Genomic DNA, 22,007 nt, shown 5'->3' with positions numbered 1-22,007 from the left:
CAGCATCAAATTGACAACACTTGGCAGGTAGATGCTGAGATTAATAGAGATAGGAGATATTTGATTAGATTTCCCAGCCATCCTGTTAGTGTCATCTCCAATTTCTTTTCGAATCATAGCAGTGCTAATTTGTCCCAACAATTTTTACAATCTTCCAAATGTAACTCTAAAATCAAAATGCATTGCAAGACATACAAAAATCGACACCACAACATATAAATAACACATACAATTGTAAGTTGAGTTATATGACATTAGATCATCAAACAAAGCGTTGTAAACAAACAATAGTTTAATCATACTCGGTCATTAGAATGTTTGAGAAATACTTATCTTCCAAATGGCAGTATCAGCAATATTAACATGGTGATTCATGTCTCATCTCGACTCACCGATCTTCCCTAACAAACTTTATTGTCAGCATCGGCATCACATTGGCACTATGGTTCTATTGTGAGCCAATTTCATCTCGATCTGGGAGCTTTGAGTGACACAAGACGTTCACAGCAGCTCTATGCAACTGCACATTCTACAAACACAAAATTTTGTCCATCCGATTCATCTACAATAATCAGACCCCCTCTGTTCAGGAACACTACTCAATAAGAATTCGCAAACCAACTAAATTTTATAATGCAAATTCTACACCAAGTGAAACTTTGACGGCGATTTCTCCCAAAAGCCGTTTCAAAATACTCAATAAGTGAACCAAATTCATTTAATATCCATCTTCCCTACCATTATTCACATGTGCAAGTAACCATGGCAAAATCAAAATCCATTACAAACAACAAAAATAATCACATTCTGCATTCATCCTATCAATAACTCAGGTCAGACAGCACATGAATATTTACTATATGTTCTGTAATTATTAGCTCGCAAATGTTTAACAGGCAAAATCATTATTACATGAATATTCATTTAATATCCATCTTCTCTACCATTATTCACATGTGCTGGTAACTATGGCCAAATCAAAATCCATTACAAACAACAAAAATAATCACATTTTGCATTCATCCTACCAATAACTCAGGTCAGATAGCACATGAATATTTATTATATGTTCTGTAATTATTAGCTTGCAAATGTTTAACCGGCAAAAACCATATTGCATTACCAGATAGTATATGTAAAAAAGCTTGTCTGTCGAATCGGTCAATGTTGTCGCCTTGTCGGGTATTGGAGATTGTGAGTCCTTCCGATTTATAGTCACACCCTGTGTCGAGCTTCCGAGTTGCATCATCTTGTTTGAACCAGTCACGACATGTATCTCATTTCTCGTGAACTATACTGCACTTGCGAGTTTCATCGAACTGGTGGCAATGTTCTCGAATCTCTATCTGGATCTGTAAGAGGGCTGGCAAAATACAATGACAATAGATTCAATATAGCCCCTGCTTTCTTCAAGCATATGGGGAGCAGACCCTGAATGGATCTCAAACTAATGGTTGAAACACGAGATTTATCGTTAACTAAACCAAATGAAATAGGAGACTTGTATAAGTACATTTAAGTAAACAAATTTCTTACAATATAGGCAATTGCCAAAATAAACATCAAGGAACAGTTATTATGCTAAATACTTAGATAGTAACTCTACTATCTTATAATTTTCTTCATATTAGCACTATTGATTTATGTCTTAACACATTCAAATTACACTCTTAGGATTATAGTTTTCTTCTCGGCACTCCAACATTTGATTACACAACAGTTTCGGTCTCAAATACTAATTTTCTCGCAACTTAGAATTGGAACTTGGAAGTGATGAGTCCTTCATTCAAACACCATTGCAAATATTCTGGCCATTTTATCTATCCATCCCTCTGAAAATATGAATCTATCAATATAGCACAATGTTGATCATCTAATTTTGACCATGTAAATCATCAGCCAATTAAGAGTAAATCTATAAGTTCTGCTCAAGATAAAAACTTCACAAAGTCTAACATCTAACTATTCTGGTTGTTTCTCCAACTCCTTTGCATTCTCATTCTAACATATTCACATTAATCCCCCATTATGCACCACCTATCAGCTATTTTTATTCAATCAATATACTCGATAATAGCCTTTTTCCACCCACAATTAATCCAACTCAATTAATCCTAACCATGATCAGCTAGATTAGTCTTGCACAACCAATAATCTTTTAGAGTCCAAATAATAAGTTAATGATTAAAATTATAACACTATCTGGCACAACCAATGGATTTAATACCAATGAAGAGACAATAATATAATTCTATCGCAAATCAAATAATCGATGAAGCAATGACAAATTCATTATAGTACGATGATAATTTTAACGCTACGGTAATTTAAGATAAGATGGATCTAAAAAAACAGAAAACACTTAGGGGCTTCAGTTATCCAAGGAGATACTAACATCAATGAAATTCATATGCAAATTACCCATTTACACAACTGCCCATTCTTATATCCGATAACAATTCAAAAACCATAAATAATTGATAAAGTTACCTCCAAAATTGAGAAACTCAAGAAATGAAAAAAAATAGAAACACCTCCTCTGGCAACTTTTTCCCACAATTAAAATAATTAAAATATAATTCACGTTTGTAAAGCACATGCAAGAAGTGAACATCTCTCCCAACTTTTTCCCACAATTAAAGTATCATTTGCGTCCAGCATATGCGACAAATGAACATCTCGTATGCCAACTTTTTCCCACAATTAAAATATCATTCCTCAATTAAAGTATTATCTGCATACAACATATGCGACAAGTGAACATCTCTTATGCCAACTTTTTCCCATAATTAAATATCATTCCACACTTAAAGTGTCATTCGCGTAAAGAATATGCGACAAGTGAACATCTCCTCTGTCAACTTTTTCCCACAATTAAAATATCATTCGTAAACAGCATATGCGACAAGTGAACATCTCGTATGCCAACTTTTTCCTACAATTAAAATATCATTCCACAATTAAAGTATCATTCGCGTACAGCATTTGCGACAAGTGAACATCTCGTATGCCAACTTTTTCCCACAATTAAAATATCATTCCACAATTAAAGTATCATTCGCGTACAACATTTGCGACAAGTGAACATCTCGTATGCCAACTTTTTCCCACAATTATAGTATCATTCCACAAATAAAGTATCATTCGCGTATATCATATGCGACAAGCGAACATCTCGTATGCCAACTTTTTACCACAATTAAAATAACATTCCACAATTAAAGCATCATTCGCATACAACATATGCGACAAGTGAACATCTCTTATGCCAACTTTTTCCCACAATTAAATATCATTCCACACTTAAAGTGTCATTCGCGTAAAGCATATGCGACAAGTGAACATCTCCTCTGTCAACTTTTTCCCACAATTAAAGTATCATTCATATACAGCATATGCGACAAGTGAACATCTTGTATGCCAACTTTTTCCCACAATTAAAATATCATTCCACAATTAAAGTATCATTTGCGTACAACATTTGCGGCAAGTGAACATCTCGTATGCCAACTTTTTCCCACAATTAAAATATCATTCCACAATTAAAGTATCATTCGTAGTATACAGCATATGCGACAAGTGAACATCTCGTATGCCAACTTTTTCCCACAATTAAAGTATCATCCGTGTACAACGTATGTGACAAGCGAACATCTCGTATGCCAATTTTTTCCCACAATTAAAATATAATTCACGTTTGTAAAGCATATGCAAGAAGTGAACATCTCTCCCAACTTTTTCCCACAATTAAAATATAATTCACGTTTGTAAAGCATATGCAAGAAGTGAACATCTCTCCCAACTTTTTCCCACAATTAAAGTATCATTCGCGTCCAGCATATGCGACAAGTGAACATCTGGTATGCCAACTTTTTCCCACAATTAAAATATCATTCGCGTACAACATAAGCGACAAGTGAACATCTGGTATGCCAACGTTTTTCGACTATTAAAATATCATTCCACAATTAAAGTGAACATCTCGTATGCCAACATTTTCCGACTATTAAATTATCATTCCACAATTAAAGTATCATTCGCGTACAACATATGCAACAGGTGAACATCTCTACCAAACTAATAACCCTCAAAAATAAGAAAACGCCACCTTTACCAACTTTGACTTTTTTTGTGAGGCTTCCAATGACCAACAATAAAATTGTTAATGTTCCAAGACACTTTGAAATCCAGCCTCTCCATTTAGCATTGAATCCCTCAAAGCCCAAATATTTACCATTCACAAAGTCATATAAGTCATGATTTTTCAAAACCCACTTTAAACATCAACACTTTTTCAAATTCTTCTTTAAACATCAATGCTACTTATCATTTACTAACTCATTTTCTATGAGTATTCAATCTACCAACTGTCTGCCCTCTAAGAACGCATATTGCAAATCAGAGATAAATTTCTTAGCCACATGCTGCTAATTAAAGATATCCAAACACAGTAACAAACTAACAAAAACAAATATCGATAGAATTTAGGGCATCAGTTCTCTAAGGCGGCGATATTGACATCAACGAAATTCAGATGCAAATTACCCATTTACACATATTCATCATATGCCCAATTGTGATAGCAATTCAAAAACCATAAATAATTGATCAACAAACCGAGAAACTCAAGAAATAAAGCAAGAGAGGGAAATATGAAAGCGATTAGAACCTGTCAGGATTCATGAATTACATCAAAGAATATCAGCAAATGAATTTCTATCATCACTTCGCTTTTCTTTTCCCTCTATATTACAAACCGAAACAAAACCAAATCTTGTAAGCATGTAAATGGTTTTCATAAAAAGAAACTTAAATTGAAATTCAGCCGAGCACATTTCTTTCCATTAAAACTTCTTGCTAAATTGTTCATCCCAAAAGAACGAAACAATATACAAATCGAAACGAAGAGTTACTGTGAAGTTGCCGCCAACAGAACTTGCCGAATATTTATAGTTACAAATTAGGGTTTAATAAATTTGGATTGGGTATAATGAAAAAGATTTTATTTCTATCTACAACTATTTTATTTGTATATGAAAAAGATTTGATTTCTATTCATCAACGGGATAAATATAACGTTCACTCTTATTATAAAAAAAGTAATTTTAAAATAATAATTTTTCTTTCATTTATACCACTTCAAATTAACTTAAACCACATTTTTAATTTTTTAGGTTTACTTTGTGTTTATATTGGTCCATGGATTAAAAGAGAATTATATTGATTTTTAATTTTTGCAGCGTTTGATACGTAACATGTAACTTGTGTTTGTTTTGCGACGAAAACATTAGTCATTAACCGTGTTTTTTTCGATTTTATGATTTTCTAATCCCAAAATGCCTAAATTCTTTTTAAAAGAGTACAGGAATCACAAATCAATAACCTTCTAATTTTGAAGGAGGAATCGTCTTCATTTTTATTTTGTTTTTCATTTTTTGTGTGTCTCATTAATCTTTTGAATTTTTAAATCATTCAACTCATGTCTTCGTATCACTCACATCTAAATAGTTTTCATCTTCAAATTTACCTTTTTTTTTTAGAATTTATTCACCCACCTCCTAACCTTCTTGCTCACCCCTGGTGAATTTACAACACTACTACCCCTTGTTTCGGAAGTTCATTTCCGAAAAGGTACTTTTTTTTGAAAAAAATGTGTTTTCGGAAATGAACTTCCGAAAACGTGTTTTTTTTAATATAAAATATTGATTTCGAAGATGCATCTCCGAAATAAAGTTACATTTTCAGAAAATGTGGTGTTTCGGAAGTTCATCTCCGAACTCACCCCCCTTGGAGGAATTCGGAAATGCACTTCCGAAAAAAGGTCTGGACAGAAGAAAAATAACAAACAAGAACGATTCACTTTATTTAATCGGATGAAGACGATGGAGGAGACGCTGCAAAGAAAGTCCTGATCCTCTAGAAATCCATACCACATTGTAACTTACCAACATAATAAACAACAACAAAAAACTTATGAGCAAACTATACTTACATCATAGTGGTGTAGATCCTTATCAGCCACTCGCAACTGAAAATGATTAGCACGAACTTGAATTTTCCTTCCCAATTTTCCTTCTGAGACGACGGAGCCGACTCTAGAGTAGCCTTCTGTTTAACTTCGGCAGTCAGGCTCTCGATGGAGATCAGAGCCGAACTCAAGGAAGCAACCGGCGCTGCGACAGATGGAACAAACGGCGCTGAAACAGATGGACGAACAACCGGAGCTGCAACAACAGACGGAGGAGAGGTAACCGGGGCCGGAGCATATGACGGAGGAGGTGGATGTCCGGAGGAAGAAAGATTGGAGGTACGTCCACCGCGAGAGCCACGGCCGCCACCACCACGGCCTGATCCTGCAGCATTGATGGATGATTGTTGAGAATGTGCAGGAGATGGTTGACTCCGGCGATTTTCGAGATGATTTCCTCCACCGCGGCGAGACATTGTGATGAAAGCAGTAACAAGAGATATAAAACGTTAAAGCAAAGAAGAAGACTTAGGATCGAAAATGATTTGGGATATTTTGAAAGAAAAATGGGTGAGAAGCTTTTAAATAGGAAAGTGTTTTAGAAGTTAACCGTCTGAGAGTGGTGGGGAGAAGGAAAAGGGAACTTCGAAATTTCAAAAGGTTTTTTATTCTTTTAAATAGGGTGTGGCTGTGGAGCTTCCCAATTTTTGTTACGTAGGCTTTTAAGTAGGAAAGTGTTACCACATTTCTTAGAAGGTAACCATCTTAGAAGGCTTACGTAGGCACATGTGTCCACATTTCTTACCTGATTGTAAAAAATAAATGAATTTTGATGCATTTCGGAAATGCATTTCCGAAACATAAAAAAATTTAAAAAAAAAAACTTCGGAGATGAATCTCCGAAGCAGGGGTAAGTTGGGAATTTCGCTGGGGGTGACCCCCATAGGGAGGTGGGTAAAGAATTTTTTTTTTTTTTTTGCATCTTTTAAGGATAACCATTTCTTTTTCTTTTTTTTTTTTCTTTATTTTCTATAAGACGATTTAGTTAAAAGTCATTTTATGCCATTTATTTAACATAGTAGACAAGTCCCTTGAGGACAAGTTTTTAGATTTACATATTATAGTGACTTTAGATTTTCAAATGTGATTTAAGTGTTAGAGAACTTTGTACATTAAACCTTTATTTTGAAATAAAATCTCTTAGCAGTTATCAGATGATTTACTATATGGATAAATATTTTTGCATATCTTGAATATTTTGTGCATATTTCATCATAAATAAAAATTCATGGATTAATATCTTCATCTTAGCCTTATTTATCAAACTAGTTTTCTCATTGGAACTTGAAATGTGTCCCACATTTCTTTTGCAATGTTACAATGTGATATATGATATAACTCATTAATACCTACAACGATATTTCATTTTCAATTTTCATATTGTGTTACACTATTTACCTTTCCTCTTTCTCTAAAGAGTTTTAGGTTTTTTCACTATTGAATCGTTGATAAGATGACTAAGGACAAACAAATCATTCAAAACAGCATCCCAAATATCACAATCAAGGCCTTTAATAAAGATTTTTATTTTCTCCATTGAAAGATGATAGATTTTTAGTGAATTATGTCTTGTTTATTTTGAGATGATTAGTCTTTAAATGAGAGTTAGGCTTTGGCGGATGACGGATTTTGGTGGGACAAACATTGGTAGTCGGTGGATTTATGCAGGGCGAGCATTGGTGGACGGCAAGCCTAAAATCTCAATCCAACCCGCCATTTTAAGACAGGTGTGCGGCCGGCGAGGCACAACCCGTTTTGCCACCCTTTGCTAAACTTGCTCATTTAATAATAAAAAAAATTAGAAAATAAAGATTGGTAGTTAAAAAAATAAAAAAATTATCCATAGATATTAATTTTTTTGTGTTGCTTATAAAAATGTTAAATATTGAGATTGTTGAAAACTAAGCAATGAACCATATTAAAGATAAGAGTATTTTTTTTATAATAATAATAATAATAATAATAATAATAATAATAATAATAATAATAATGAATTTATAGATATACTAAAATCAAAATTTCAATTTCAAAAAATTGTCTAATTTATAATGTATATTGATATTAATTTTGAATTGTTTGGGCTGATAATTATTTTTATCATGTAAGGTTGTATTTTAGCATCTCTAAGATTACAACTTGTAAGTTGTGATAAATATTTTCTATTTTGCTGCTTCTTCTTTTTTTTTTTTGATAGTTACCTATTACACATGTTTTTTGAAAAAAAAAAGATGATTTATTTGGTGAATAGAAATTTATGTATCATCAAGTTTTATTGTACATTACATCTACTTTTTTAAAATAAAATAATAATAATGAAATATGAGACAAGTCGATCCATCGGATCGCATAACTCGTCAATAACTGAGTTAGACTAAATTTTAACAGTTCATTTAACAACCAAAGTGGCCCAATCCAACCCATTTATATATACTAGTTCATTGGGGTGAAGCTGATTGACTCATTTAACAACTCCAATAATACATACTTAAGTAAATGTACATAAGGGCAAATGTGGCGAACTGAATTCGAATATTACATTCCATATAAAATATCGTTCATATTCAAACCACTAAAGTGTAACAGCGATGATTAATATTTTTTTATCTTTGTTTATTCTCACATAACATTCATTCACTATTGTTTTCGGAAGCAACAATATCGTCGGGTTGTCAAACATTAATGTTTTAGTTGGCTAAAGATCCATTAAGATCGACCTTGGTCATAAGCTAAATCCATTAATAGTATTTCATTCTTTGGTGTACAAATGGACCTTCACTCACGAACACTACCTTGAAGTATGACCTTCCTCCTCATCTTGATCTTTAATCCATATCTAACGGTCACCCGCACTCCACATCAGATATTCAGAAATTGTCATAACTATTTCTTCTATATAAGTGTGGCCTTGTGTCACGCCCATATATTCTTTTCACTCATATTTGCAACTGTTCAACCTCTTTCAAATACTAACTTGAGAATTGGAATTCTAATTTTTTACAACCCCCCTATGTTCATCCGAGAATCATAATCATTGCACCAAAAGCCTTTCTACGGTGATCATCATCAACATCTTGTATTTTTTGTTCCATTACGGAATAGTGTTGTTGTCTATGGGAATCATCTTTGATTCTCCCGAATTCTTCATTGAGTTTCCTTAAGTTTACATTATTTCTCCGCCGAAATTATCTCCTTTTACAATTATGACAACTACAATTGTTTCATAACCAAATTTTCAAAACTTCAAATTACCAATATATGACCTAATGTGTCATTATTTTTCTTGGACTTTAGTGATACAATGATACTTCTGTTCATATTTTTTTTTACTAATATTGCGATTCAGATTGCAAGTTTGCCACAAAATATCAAATCTTATTTTGCTTTATATCTTAATTTTTGACAAATACTTTTTTTATTGATGTTACCTAAGGAAATAGTATTATGATATGATTGATAGCTTGAATGTAATAAGTTGCAATACAAAAATATTTTTATTTAAAAAAAGTTTTATTTTTTATTTTTGTTATTTTAAACATTTTGAAAAAATATTAATTTTTTATTTTTAGAATTTTATTTTTACTCTAATTGATTTTTTATGAGAAACTAATTATATAATTAAACCAATTTATAAATTGAAATTGGTTCTGAACTAGTTTTAAACTGAAATTGAATTGTTTAAATTAGATGGTTCCGATCATTATCCATTTAAGTGATTCAGTTTTTTTATGGTGCAATTCATTTTAGATCAAGTATACAATTCAGTTAACCATATTTTTGATCACCCCTACAATCATGTATATATATTAAATGTTAAATATAGATGTTGGTTTTAATTTTGATTTGTAATCACTTTATAAAAGCTGCAATTTTTAGTAGTTTTTTTAATTTTGTATTGTTATTTTTGTTTATCTTTCTTAATCTTCATATTATCTTGACTCTTCATTAGTTAATGTTTTATTTTGATTTGTAATCACTTTTTAGCAGTAATTTTGTAGCAGGATTTTAATTTTGTATTGTAATTTTTATTTATCTTTCTTAATCTTTATTGACTATTCATTAGTTAAATGTTGTATGATACTAGCTCAAGTAACTTGATCTTATCTTTATATTGTTATTTCAATTGCATTTTTAGTGTTTAAGAAATCAATGACAAATGACCTATTAGAGGTAAGTTTGTCTCTAACCATTTTAATTGCATAGACTAAATTTGAAATTTTAAAATTTGACTTAAGAATTTTTAAATATAGGAGATGATACTATATAGAATTAAATAAATTTAATTTTAAATTGTAAAGTTAAATTATACTAATATGTTGATAATAATTATATATTTTTTAATATATTTATTTTTATCATTTTATTTTCAATATCTTTAATATATTTATTCATCTTATTAAAAAATCATATATAAGATTTTTTTAATCAAAGAAATATATTTGGAAATTGCTAATATATTGTTTGAGTTTATTTCGGAAGAACAAGAAAGGAATGTGATTTTAAAGATTTTTCTTTTTCCTATCTTTTCCATTCTCCAATCTTATTATATTATATATGTGATTTGAATAGTTATTATATTATTTTTGTTTACTTTCTGTTTACTATAATTAACCGGAAAAATAAAAAAAGTATGAAATTTTAAGAATTTTTTTATTGTCTTTTTTTTCATTCATCATTTTTATTACACCTTACAAGTGATTTGAACAGTTAGAATATTTAAAAATGAATTGCTTATAGTTAAAAATGAAAAGTAATATTTAAATATTACTAAATAATATTATCTATTAACGAATAAAATAAGTTGAATAGTTTTTTTATTTTTTTTATTGAGCATAAATCAAATCATAGTAAATAAAATAAACTTAAATGAAATATTTATCTTATTTTAAAATAAATATTCAACTAATAAAAACAATCTCAAGCTTGAAGCTTCTCTCAATTTTTTTATTTATGATTGATTTTTTTGTACACTTGAGTGATTAATAAATTAATATATTGTAAATTTATAACTTCTAAATTACTAATATTATAGTTGATTTAGATATCAAAACTAAAAATTTCAACTAATAAACTTTTCATTCATAAAATTGAAGAATTATTTTATTTAATCCTATGTCAGTTGATGGTGCATTTGAATAGAGACCATTAAAATTCAAAATAATTTATTTACCAACAATAGTCTCGAGAGTGACACTTAAACTTTATTTGATAAACTTAAAATTTGATATAATAAAATAAAAGATAAATGTAATTGTTGAAAATGTATAGAAAAATAACGATGAAAAAAAATATAACTGTTAAAAATGTATAGAAAAATGACGATGAAAAAAATTCATAAAAAGAATATTAGTAAAAATATAATTGAAAGAGTATATTTTTAAACTTAAAAAACTATGTATTATGAGATAAGTGAGTAATAAGAAAATATTATAATATAAATGAGTTGTTATTTATAAATCATATATAATAAAAAATAAATATAAATGATATAAAAATATTCAATCATATGTGAATAAAATATCATCTGATAGCACTATTAAAATAAAATATGATAATATTAGTGAAAACATAATAAATGAGTATATTTTTAAACTTAAAAAACTATGTATTATGGGATGAGTGAGTAATAAAAAGTATTATAATATAAATGAGTTTTTATTTACAAAACATATATCAAAAAATAAATATAAATGATATAAAAATAGTCAATTATATGGGAATAAAATATCATCTGATAGCACTATTAAAATAAAATATGATATGATATTTAAAATTGACTGAATATTAAAAAACCATCTTAAATTATTTTTACTTTTATTTATTTTAAAAATTGAAAAAATGTCTCTTTTACTAATTAAACAAAAAATAAATTAAACTCAATATCTTTAACATTATAATTTTAATCTATCACTAAACCACTATATTTAAAAATTTTATATTATTTTAATACCTATAAATGATATAAAAAATTTATTTCCTATAATAAATTAATACTAAATACGAACACAATTTTGTATTTAAAAAATTATTTATGCAACTTCATATTTACTTAAATTGATATTTTAAAATTTATAAAATATTTTAAAGACACATTTTAATTAAACCCGTGCAACGCACGAGCCATAGATATAGTTTTAATAATAGTATTTTTTTTTTTTGGCAAAATTACCCCCGTGGTCCTTAAAGTTATTTAATTGTAACACTTTGGTCCCTTATGTTGGTTTCGCTACAACTAAATCCTTTAAGTTGACTAACGCCTTCAGCGTTGCCCTTGTCCACAGATTCTGTTCCAAAAAATGTGATGTGGCACAAACGGTGCTTAGGTGTCACTTAACTTTGCTGACTTGTCTGTTATCTCACTTAAAGGTTGAATCTTACAATTAGAGTAACAAATTGCATTTGTTAAACCCTAATCCTAAATCAGTGTGCAGAAACGTTAGAGGTGAAGACGAGAAGCAGGTCACTGAAGTTACTTGCTGAAGGTACTTGGAGAAGACGAAGGCGTATTTGTAGCTGACGAAATCGAGACACTCAGGTATGTTATCTTCTGTCTAAGTTAACTATTCATTGCATGTGGTTCTGTTGTTGATTTAGGGTTTTTGTGTCATTATTAGGAAAAATGGATTCAGATATTTTTTATGTTGAAATTCATCATGGGGGATTTTTTGTTGGTGATAACTACATAGAAGGGGAAGTGGCAAGAGGTAGGTTTGATGGTGATAAATGGGGGTACTTTGAGATGTTGGGAGTTGTTAAGGAGTTAAACTATCCAGGGTGTCTTGAAATTTGGTACGACTTTGCTAGAACATTGAAGAAACTAGAAGATGACTTCAGTGCTTTAGAAGCTTTGAACTGGGCCAAAAGTAATGGAAAGGTTGTTATATACATTGTTCACCCTATTTCCCAACCTGGAGTAATTTCAGATGAACCAATTGTTCCACAACCAATTGAACTCAATGAGACACACACTGATGCCCAACCTGAAGTAGCTTTAGATGATCAATGTGATGCACAACCAGAAGTAGTTTTAGAAAATACAATTGAGCCACAACCTGAAGTAGTTTTAGATGATCCATCTGATGCACAACCAGAAGTAGTTTTAGAAAATCCAATTGAGCCACAACCTGAAGTAGTTTTAGATGATCCAATTGAGCCACAACCTGGAGATGCTTTAGATCATCCAACTGATGCACAACCTGAAGTAGTTTTAGATGTTCCAGATGATGCACAACCTAAAATAGTTCTAGAAGAGCCAAATGAGCCACAGCCTGAAGTAGTTTCAGAAGTTCTAACTGAGTCACAACCTGGAGATATTTTAGATGATCTAACTGAGCCACAACCTGAAGATGTTTTAGATGACCCAACTGATGCACAACCTGAAGATCATATTGAACAACAACATGACAGTGATGATAGTGCTTTAGGAGTAAGGTTTTCTGATTCAGATGATGAGAATTTAAAAGATGGACTTGATGAAGTGTTGGTAGGAGAGGGAGGGTTCATTGGTGAAGTGTTGATGAACTCATACCAGAGGAAACACCTAAAAAAAGAAAGAGGAATACTGGAAGACCAAAGAAAAAAAAGGTGGGAAATCAACTCCAAAAAAAACACCAGGTAGATCCAAGAAACAGAAGGGAAGACCTGTTAAAAAAAGCTTGGCTGAAGGAAAAACAATTGAATTTGGGTCTAAAAAATCAAGTGAGGAAGATGTGCTGGACTTTGGAGTTAGGCAAAGGAGTACTGGTAAAAAGGTATGTCATGGGTTATCAGATTCAGACTATCAAACTGAAGATATAGAAAGTGAAGATGGTATGAGTAGTGATTACTCAGATGAGGGGGTAAGTGTAAGGTATCCATCTTTTGTTATGCCTAGGAAGTTTAATGATTATAAGTGGGAATTGGGGAGCTTGTTTTCAACAAAGGAGGAATTCAAGGAAGCAATAGCAAGTTATGCTGTTCATAATGGTAGGGATTTGAGATATTTGAAGAATGACAAGACTAGGGTTAGAGTGAGTTGCAAGGAAGGATGTGAATGGGTGGCATTATGTTCCAAATTGCCTAATGAGGATACATGGCAATTAAGAACTTTGAAATACAATCACACTTGTAATAGAGAGTATAATGTAAGGATGTTTAGTACTAACTGGCTAGGGAAGAAATTATACTCAACATTTAGAATTAACCCCAATGTAAAATTGACATCTATTTGTGAAAAGGTACATGAGAAATGGAATGTAGGAATGAATAGGATGAAAGCTTATAGGGCTAGAAAACAAGCACTGAATATGGTTGAAGGTTCATTCAAAGAACAATATTGTAGGCTTTATGACTACACACATGAGCTTCTGAGGTCTAACCCAAACAGCACCATAAAGATGAATGTCCAAGCAACTGAACAAAATCCTACTTAAACTGAGTAACATCCAGAGGATTATGTTAGCAGACCACTACTACCAAGTTTCCATAGACTCTACATGTGCCTGGATGCTTGCAAGAAAAGTTTTAGTTTTTGCAGACCAATAATAGGTGTTGATGGATGTTTTCTCAAGGGGAATTATGGAGGTCAGATTCTTGCAGCAGTTGGCAGAGACCCTAATGATCAGATGTTGCCCATTGCATTGGCTGTAGTAGAAGCTGAGACCAGGGATTCTTGGGCATGGTTCTTTGATCTACTAGTGAATGATTTGGGAGGACCAGAAATATGCAAGAACATTACTTTCATTTCAGATCAGCAGAAGGTAACATAATTTAATTTGTTAATTTGAACTGTTTTTTTAACACTTTACATTGTAATCTAATTTGTTTACTACATTATTAGGGGTTGTTACCTACAATAGATGAGTTGTTACCTGGTGTTGACCAGAGGTTTTGTGTTAGACATTTGTATATCAATTTTAGAAAAAGGTTTCCAGGCAAGCAGTTGAAAGAGTTAATGTGGAAGGCAGCCAAAGCAACATATCCCCAAGCATGGGAGAGGGAAATGAAGGAGATGAGAAAGGTCAATGAGGAGGCATTTAAACATTTGCTGAAGATCCCCCTAGATACTGGAGTAAGTCACATTTCAAATACAGGACAAAAAGTGATGTGCTTGTGAACAACATGTCTGAAACCTTTAACAGTTTTATAATTGGACCAAGACAAAAACCAATTGTAACAATGTTAAAGGAGATCAGAGGGTATCTCATGGACAGATGGGCTAGAAATAGAGCAAAAATTGAAGACTATAATGACTCTATACTTCTAAGGATTAAAAAATAATTGCAAGAAGGCAGGAATTCTCAAGATACTTCATAGCCAGGTAATTCAAACTTTTTGTACAATGTATAATACTGACATGATAATTGATATGTTAAAAATGTGTATTTGATATGCTTGTCAGGTTATCAGGTGACTTGATATACGAAGTCAGGCAACAAGTTTGAGTGGAGATAAATTCACAGTGGATCTCAAGAAATCTGAGTGCTCATGCAGGAGCTAGATGCTGACTTGAATTCCCTGCTACCATGCCATTTCTTGCATCCAAAGTAGACATGAAGACCCTTTTGAGTATATTCCTTCCTACTATAGGAAGGAGAATTACCAAAAGTGCTATGAGTCATTGATATATCCAACAAATGGAGAAAATCTGTGGGAATTGACACCATATCCTGATGTTCTTCCACCCCTAACCAGAAGAGCACCTGGAAGGCCAAAGAAAAGAAGGAACAAAGATGCTGATGAAAAAAGGAAGGACATAACAAATGTATCCAGAAAAGGGTTGCCAAACAAATGCTCAATTTGTGGCATTTCTGGCCATAACAAGTCATCCTGTCCTTCTGCACCAAGACAATCAACAACAACTCAGACCCAAACAAGTCAAGCCCAAGCAAGTCAAGCCCAGACACCTACCACTACAGTCCCAACTGTTCAATCTTAGACAACCCAGAGGGTTCAGACCAGGCAGTCTCAAGATTCCAACAATCAAACTCAACCATCTCAAAGGGTTCATACTAGGCAATCTCAAAATGCCTCTAGCAGTTCCCAACCAACTCAAAGGGTTCAGACAAGACATTAAGCACAAAATCAAGGAGTGCAAACACGTAACTCCATCACAGTTTCTCAGCTGCTTGCCATGAAAAGGGCTACACAAAGACCAACAGCAGAATTTCAGCCACCAACATCTCAGAGACCAAAGATGCCTTATAAGAGAAAATCCACATAGATGGTTTGCAAGAATTCTGTTTTTTTTACCTATGATCATGTACTTTGGGAGTATGATGTATCTATGCTTATTTTGAATCTTTGGGTGTATTATGTATTTTGGAGCTATATTCTATAGCTATAACAATATTTTGATGTACTACTAATGCTATATTCTGCTGTTAAACCAGGAATATGAATGCTATACTATTAATGCTATATTTTGTTGTTATCTTATAACATGTAGGTCCTCCTTCATTTTAGCTTGAATCAACCAGGACCTATTTCTTATTAAAATGTATCAAAGTTGTCCTTAACTATTTATTAATTGCATATGGTATTAAATTATAGAAACAAAACTAGAAGGCAGATATATCCAAAAGTAACCAAATTTGATATTAATCTGCAATTTTCATCAAAAGATTACATCAAAGTACCATATTCCATGTCTTACAACTTTAACCTTAACATAAACTAAGATTACCTATTTTTAAACAACATACAAATCAACACTACAATAATCAGAATTAAACATATCATGACATAAAAAAGCATGTTCAACATCTTCAAGACATTCTTCATCATCTCCTTATTGTATGTGTCATCCTTCATGAGCATCTTAATTTGTACCTCCTTTTCATCACATTTGGAACACCTTAAGAATGCATTTGGTGGTGTCTTTGGTTTGACTTTATCACTTTGTTGGTTTTCATACCACATAAAGAAATTGCAGCCAACATTCTCATGTTCATTCTGCAAACAAAATCATTAAACTTCTTAACTGACCCAACTCAGGAATACGAAGGAGAATTGACCCAAATATGCAAGAACATACGTACGTACCTTAAAGTATATGCAGCCCCAAAAAAGCTTACCCAAGTTTCTCCCTTTCTTCTTAAATGAACGTATCACAGATATGGATCCACACATGCATGTTGGTTTGATTCTTGATTGGGATCCACTCGAAATTAGCGGAAACGAGTTCTCAGCTCTCACATTTGTTCCACTGCCACTGTATTGAGCCATTGATGATGAATTTCAAAATTAGGGTTCTTGAATTTGGGGTTTCACGTTTTGATCCTCTAATTGTAATCCACAGCCTTTTTTCTTTCCCTTTAAGTGAGATAACATACCAGTCAGCAAAGTTAAGTGACACCTAAGCACCGTTTATGCCACATCACGTTTTTTGGAACAGAATCTGTGGACAAGGGCAACGCTGAAGGCGTTAGTCAACTTAAAGGATTTAGTTGTAGCGAAACCAACATAAGGGATCAAGGTGTTACAATTAAATAACTTCAAGGACCACAGGGGTAATTTTGCCTATTTTTTTTCATTTATATCACTTCTAATTAACTTAAACCACATTTTTAAATTCTTAGGTTTACTTTGTGTTTATATTGGTCCATGGATTAAAAGAGAATTATATTGCTTTTTTTTGCAGCGTTTGATGCGTAACATATAACTTGTGTTTGTTTTGCAACGAAAACATTAGTCATTAACCGTGTTTTTTTAGATTTTATGATTTTCTAACTCCAAAACGTCTAAATTCTTTTTTAAAGAGTACATGAATCACAAATCAATAACCTTCTAATTTTGAAGGAGGACACGTCTTCATTTTTATTTTGTTTTTCATTTTTTGTGTGCCTCATTAATCTTTTGATTTTTCAAACCATTCAACTCATGTCTTCGTATCACTCACATCTAAATAGTTTTCATCTTTGAATTTACCGTTTTTTTCATCTTTTAAGGATAATCGTTTCTTTTTCTTTTTCCGTTCTTCATTTTCTATAAGAAGATTTAATTAAAAGTCATTTCGTGCCATTTATTCAACATAGTAGTCAAGACCCTTAAGGACAAGTTTTTAGATTTACATATTGTAGTGACTTTAGGTTTCTAAATGTGATTTAAACGTCAGAGAACTTTGTACATTAGGCCTTTATTTTGAAATAAAATCTCTCAACAATTATAAGATGATTTACTATATGGATAAATGTTTTTGCATATCTTGAATATTTTGTGCATATTTCATCATAGATAAAAATTCATGGATTAATATCTTCATCTTAGCCTTATTTTCCTAACTAGTTTTCTCATTGGAACTTGAAATGTGTCTCACATTTCTTTTGCAATGTTACGATGTGATATATGATATAACTCATTAATACCTACAACGATATTTCATTTTCAATTTTTATATTGTGTTACACTTTTTACCTTTCCTCTTTCTCTAAAGATTTTTAGGTTTTTTCACTATTGAATCGTTGATAGGAAGCATAATCGATTATACAAGGTCCAGGGCCGGCCCAAACAATTTGAGGTCCTGATCTAATTTTTATTGTCGGGCCTTAATGAAAAAAATACTGAAAAATAAAATAATATAAACTAAAAATTTATTTAAATTGTAAACAATTTTAAAAAATTATAGAAAAATAATCATAAAAATAAAGTTCAACAATAATAAATCTTTAGAAAAGTTATATCTTTTTTATATTGAAAAGATCAAGTCACAAATAGTATTGTAGGATAGTTTATCATAAAAATCTAATAACAAATAAATAAATTATATGATCAAATATTTAATATTATCTAAATTTTTTAAATAATTAAGATAGTGACTATTCTTTTTGTTCTAGAGTTTGTATAGTGAGATGGTTTATATCACTTATTCACAATGTATAACAATAAATGATAGAGTAGAAAGGTCATTACAAACGTTCATTAAATATAGGCTTAATTAGTCTTAAAGTCCTTTAATTTAATTTAGATTTCACTTTAGTCACTTATCTAATAAGCATTACATTTTAATCCCTTAAGTATGGTTCTGTTAGTCAAATTGGTCCTTGCCGTTAAAATTTATGAAAAAAATGTTAACTTTGCCTACGTGGCTTGATAGAAATGCATTTATTAATAAGCTGAGTCAACAGTTGTATAAAAAAATTAGTATTTTATTTAAACAGGAGATGTCTTGTTTTCGAAGGTTAAAAACCCCCGCAAATTGTAAGTAATATGTAAAAAAATTATAATACCACATTACTCTCACATTACAAATATGAACAAAATAAAACTGAATATTACAATCTTCATCTTCAATTCTTGTCTACAAAGGTCCGAACATACATCAAAACTAAATTGAAAACAAACACAAGTTGCTTGAGATTGTACTTTATTTTCTCAAGCTCTGCAGAAGGGTTTAACCAACCAATATTGTTCTAAAGAACCTGTACAAACCATAAATAGAGTTAACAAAAATGTAATTAGAAATCAAATTTGTCTTCAAAAAGTTGTAAAGTAATATTGTATATTAAATTCATCATAAAACAACTATATTAAAGATAACAATACAAGATCAAAACATATACCTGAGAAATGACTTTGTCCTCTTCAAACACTTAAACCATATAAAAATCAGCATACACTGAAATATAGGGCAATTTCTGAAACTCATCCATCCAGGAAGCCTTAACAAAAAAAAAAAGAATAATGGGCAAACAAAAAACGGATTCAACTAGAAAAATAAGCAATCATTCTAAACTAAAAAATCCAAACCCAAATCACATTAACACACAGAATCGAATCAGTGAGTAATTAAACACATACACGAACAAGTTTATACATTACCGGGTTAGAAATCTGTTTAGGCGAAGACAAAATAGAACTGCTTCTATCAACACCACTGTCATCAAGCTTCCCACATAAAAAAACAAAAATTAACAAATAAAAATCCACAATTTCTCCACCAACACAACAAAAACACACAAAATCAGAACACCCCCAATTGAGAAGCCTTAATAAACTAAAATTTCTCAGGACATTTCGGAATTAGGGTTTTCTCAAATAAATCAGGGAAACCTATATCAAATTTGAGAGTCTCTCATTGTTTTCGTTTTCGTGAACAGTGTGAATATTTTGTACGACTTCGGTTAAACGGAAACAAGGAGCTTTTACCAATAGGAGAAGGTTTTGGCGATGAGGAAATTGGTGGAGGAACATTTGGAAACTGGTGTAACATAACCATACAAGGGGTTACCCCTAGATCCCCTTGAGAAACTTGTTGTTGTTGCAAATTTGACAGAGGAGAAAAAAAAAAGATGAAGATGCTAAAAAGACATTGAGCAAGAGAGAAATTGAGATGCTGAAGATAAAGTGGTTGCGGCTAGGGTTTGGTTTGGAGAAGAAAGGGATCAAGTTATTTTATATATTTTATTATAAAAATAAAATGTAAATAAAATATGTAATATAATAATTCTGTAATATATTTACAATATGATTGAACTAGATGAATTTGTATTTGTTTCATATTGTAAAATATTTACAATATGATTGAAAATTTATGATAGGAGATAGACTCAAATAAATCAATCCAAACCGACCATAAGTGCATCTTTGATTTCTTTCTTCAAGGGATTGAAAGTAATTTTAAAAAGTTATTTATTTGTTGTTTTATAACTAAATTACACTTGTCTCTAAAATTAAAATCTCTATTTCTAAAATTTTTAAACTTAAATTTATTATTCTACTTACTTTTAAAATATTGCTTTTGACTGTTAATTAGTGAACTTGTTTGTCTTCAAAGTTATGATTAGGTGTTAATTAGTGCAATTGCATAAGTCAATTATATAAGTGGTTTGATTAATTCAATCCATAAAACATTATTAGATTTTGGCCATCAATTTGGAAATGAATGAATTAAATTTCTATGCCATTCAAATTTGAAACTTGAATATACTCATTTATGGAAATGTAGAATCATTACATTTGAAAAATAAAATGTTCTTGCAAACTAATTAAGCAAATGAACAAATTTTATTTAAGAGAAACTAAATTTGGCTTAATCATCCATTTAGCTTCATTGAAATTATTTGTTCATCCCTGTTGCATTCTTGACAGCTTCAGTAGCTCCTTGTGCCATTTCCTTTACTTGCTGCCCAGCCTATACCAAAAAAAAAAAAAAAAAAAACATTACTTTTAAATGGTAAAATAAAAATAAATGATTGCTAATACTATTTCTTTTAAATTATATCACCATTAATATAACTTTTCCTCAATGCATTCACGGACTAATTATGATCAAATGATTTATGCTTCAATTTTATACTAAAATTGATTTATCAAAGTTAAAAAATAATCGTTATCTTACGAATCAGATGGATTACATTAAATATAAATGTAGGATTAAATTTGAAAATTTTATTGAAAATAAAAACCTGTTGTGCTGTTTCTTTAGCTGATTGAGCAGCATTGCCGGCCTTGTCCATCATGGTGTTTGCCTTTTCCTATAACAAAATAAAAATTTTAAGACATCGATTCATAGAGTTGTCCATTAATAAAACAGTTCAATCTTTAAAAGAAAATTACATCGGACACCGACTCAAAGTTTTATTTTTATATCCAATTTAAAAGACTTAAGTTGTGTCAAAGATTAGATGTCAAAAATCTTAATTAGGGTTAAGGAATACCTGAGCTTGGCCCTGGGCTTGGCCAGCATTGTAGTTCATCTTTTGTGAATCCATCTTCTATGAAAAAGTTGAGTTATAAACTAAATGAATATGAAATGAAGATTAAGTGTTGTTTGTACTTTGTATGTTTGTGATGTTTATTTCTCAATGTCAATTGGAGTTTAAATAGTTTCTCAAATCATTGCATTATTCAACACGTGTAATTTGAGATTCACTATTTGCTCCTTCATATACGTTTTCACAAGAGAATATGTCATATGCTACTATTCTTAGAAAAAACTTAGGCACTTAATTGGTCAAAAATTGCATGTATGTGGAGGAAAATTATTGATCATTAACTCTAATCA

General features: G+C 31.1%; 2 protein-coding genes, 1 non-coding gene and 2 pseudogenes across 3 annotated transcripts; 1 reads left to right on the top strand and 4 right to left on the bottom strand.

Moving 5' to 3' along the window:
* Nucleotides 1-2,363: 2,363 nt before the first annotated feature.
* LOC131654472 (small nucleolar RNA Z101) lies at nucleotides 2,364-2,442 on the bottom strand (annotated as a pseudogene).
* Nucleotides 2,443-4,484: 2,042 nt separating this feature from the next.
* On the bottom strand, nucleotides 4,485-4,575 carry LOC131654468 (small nucleolar RNA Z101). Its single transcript, XR_009299504.1, has one exon. It is a non-coding gene; the product is annotated as a small nucleolar RNA Z101 (small nucleolar RNA).
* Nucleotides 4,576-4,658: 83 nt separating this feature from the next.
* LOC131654488 (small nucleolar RNA snoR14) lies at nucleotides 4,659-4,731 on the bottom strand (annotated as a pseudogene).
* A 9,768-nt stretch (nucleotides 4,732-14,499) lies between these two features.
* Nucleotides 14,500-15,941, top strand: LOC131650589 (uncharacterized). Its single transcript, XM_058920292.1, has 4 exons — nucleotides 14,500-14,763; nucleotides 14,844-15,074; nucleotides 15,405-15,412; nucleotides 15,593-15,941. Exons 1-4 carry the CDS (start codon nucleotides 14,500-14,502, stop codon nucleotides 15,939-15,941), a joined length of 852 nt encoding a protein of 283 aa, XP_058776275.1.
* Nucleotides 15,942-20,912: 4,971 nt separating this feature from the next.
* LOC131647371 (stress-induced protein KIN2-like) lies at nucleotides 20,913-21,791 on the bottom strand. The gene is made up of 3 exons (XM_058917270.1): nucleotides 21,661-21,791; nucleotides 21,409-21,477; nucleotides 20,913-21,134 (listed from the first exon to the last, which is right to left on the bottom strand). The coding sequence occupies exons 1-3, from the start codon at nucleotides 21,712-21,714 to the stop codon at nucleotides 21,060-21,062; spliced, it is 198 nt and encodes a 65-aa protein (XP_058773253.1). The 5' UTR covers nucleotides 21,715-21,791; the 3' UTR covers nucleotides 20,913-21,059.
* Between the last annotated feature and the right edge of the window lie 216 nt (nucleotides 21,792-22,007).

This window comes from Vicia villosa, linkage group LG2, assembly GCF_029867415.1.
Source record: "Vicia villosa cultivar HV-30 ecotype Madison, WI linkage group LG2, Vvil1.0, whole genome shotgun sequence".
Taxonomy (NCBI): domain Eukaryota; kingdom Viridiplantae; phylum Streptophyta; class Magnoliopsida; order Fabales; family Fabaceae; genus Vicia; species Vicia villosa.
Note: the sequence above shows the minus strand (reverse complement) of the source record. Positions and strands in the feature narration are given on the sequence as shown.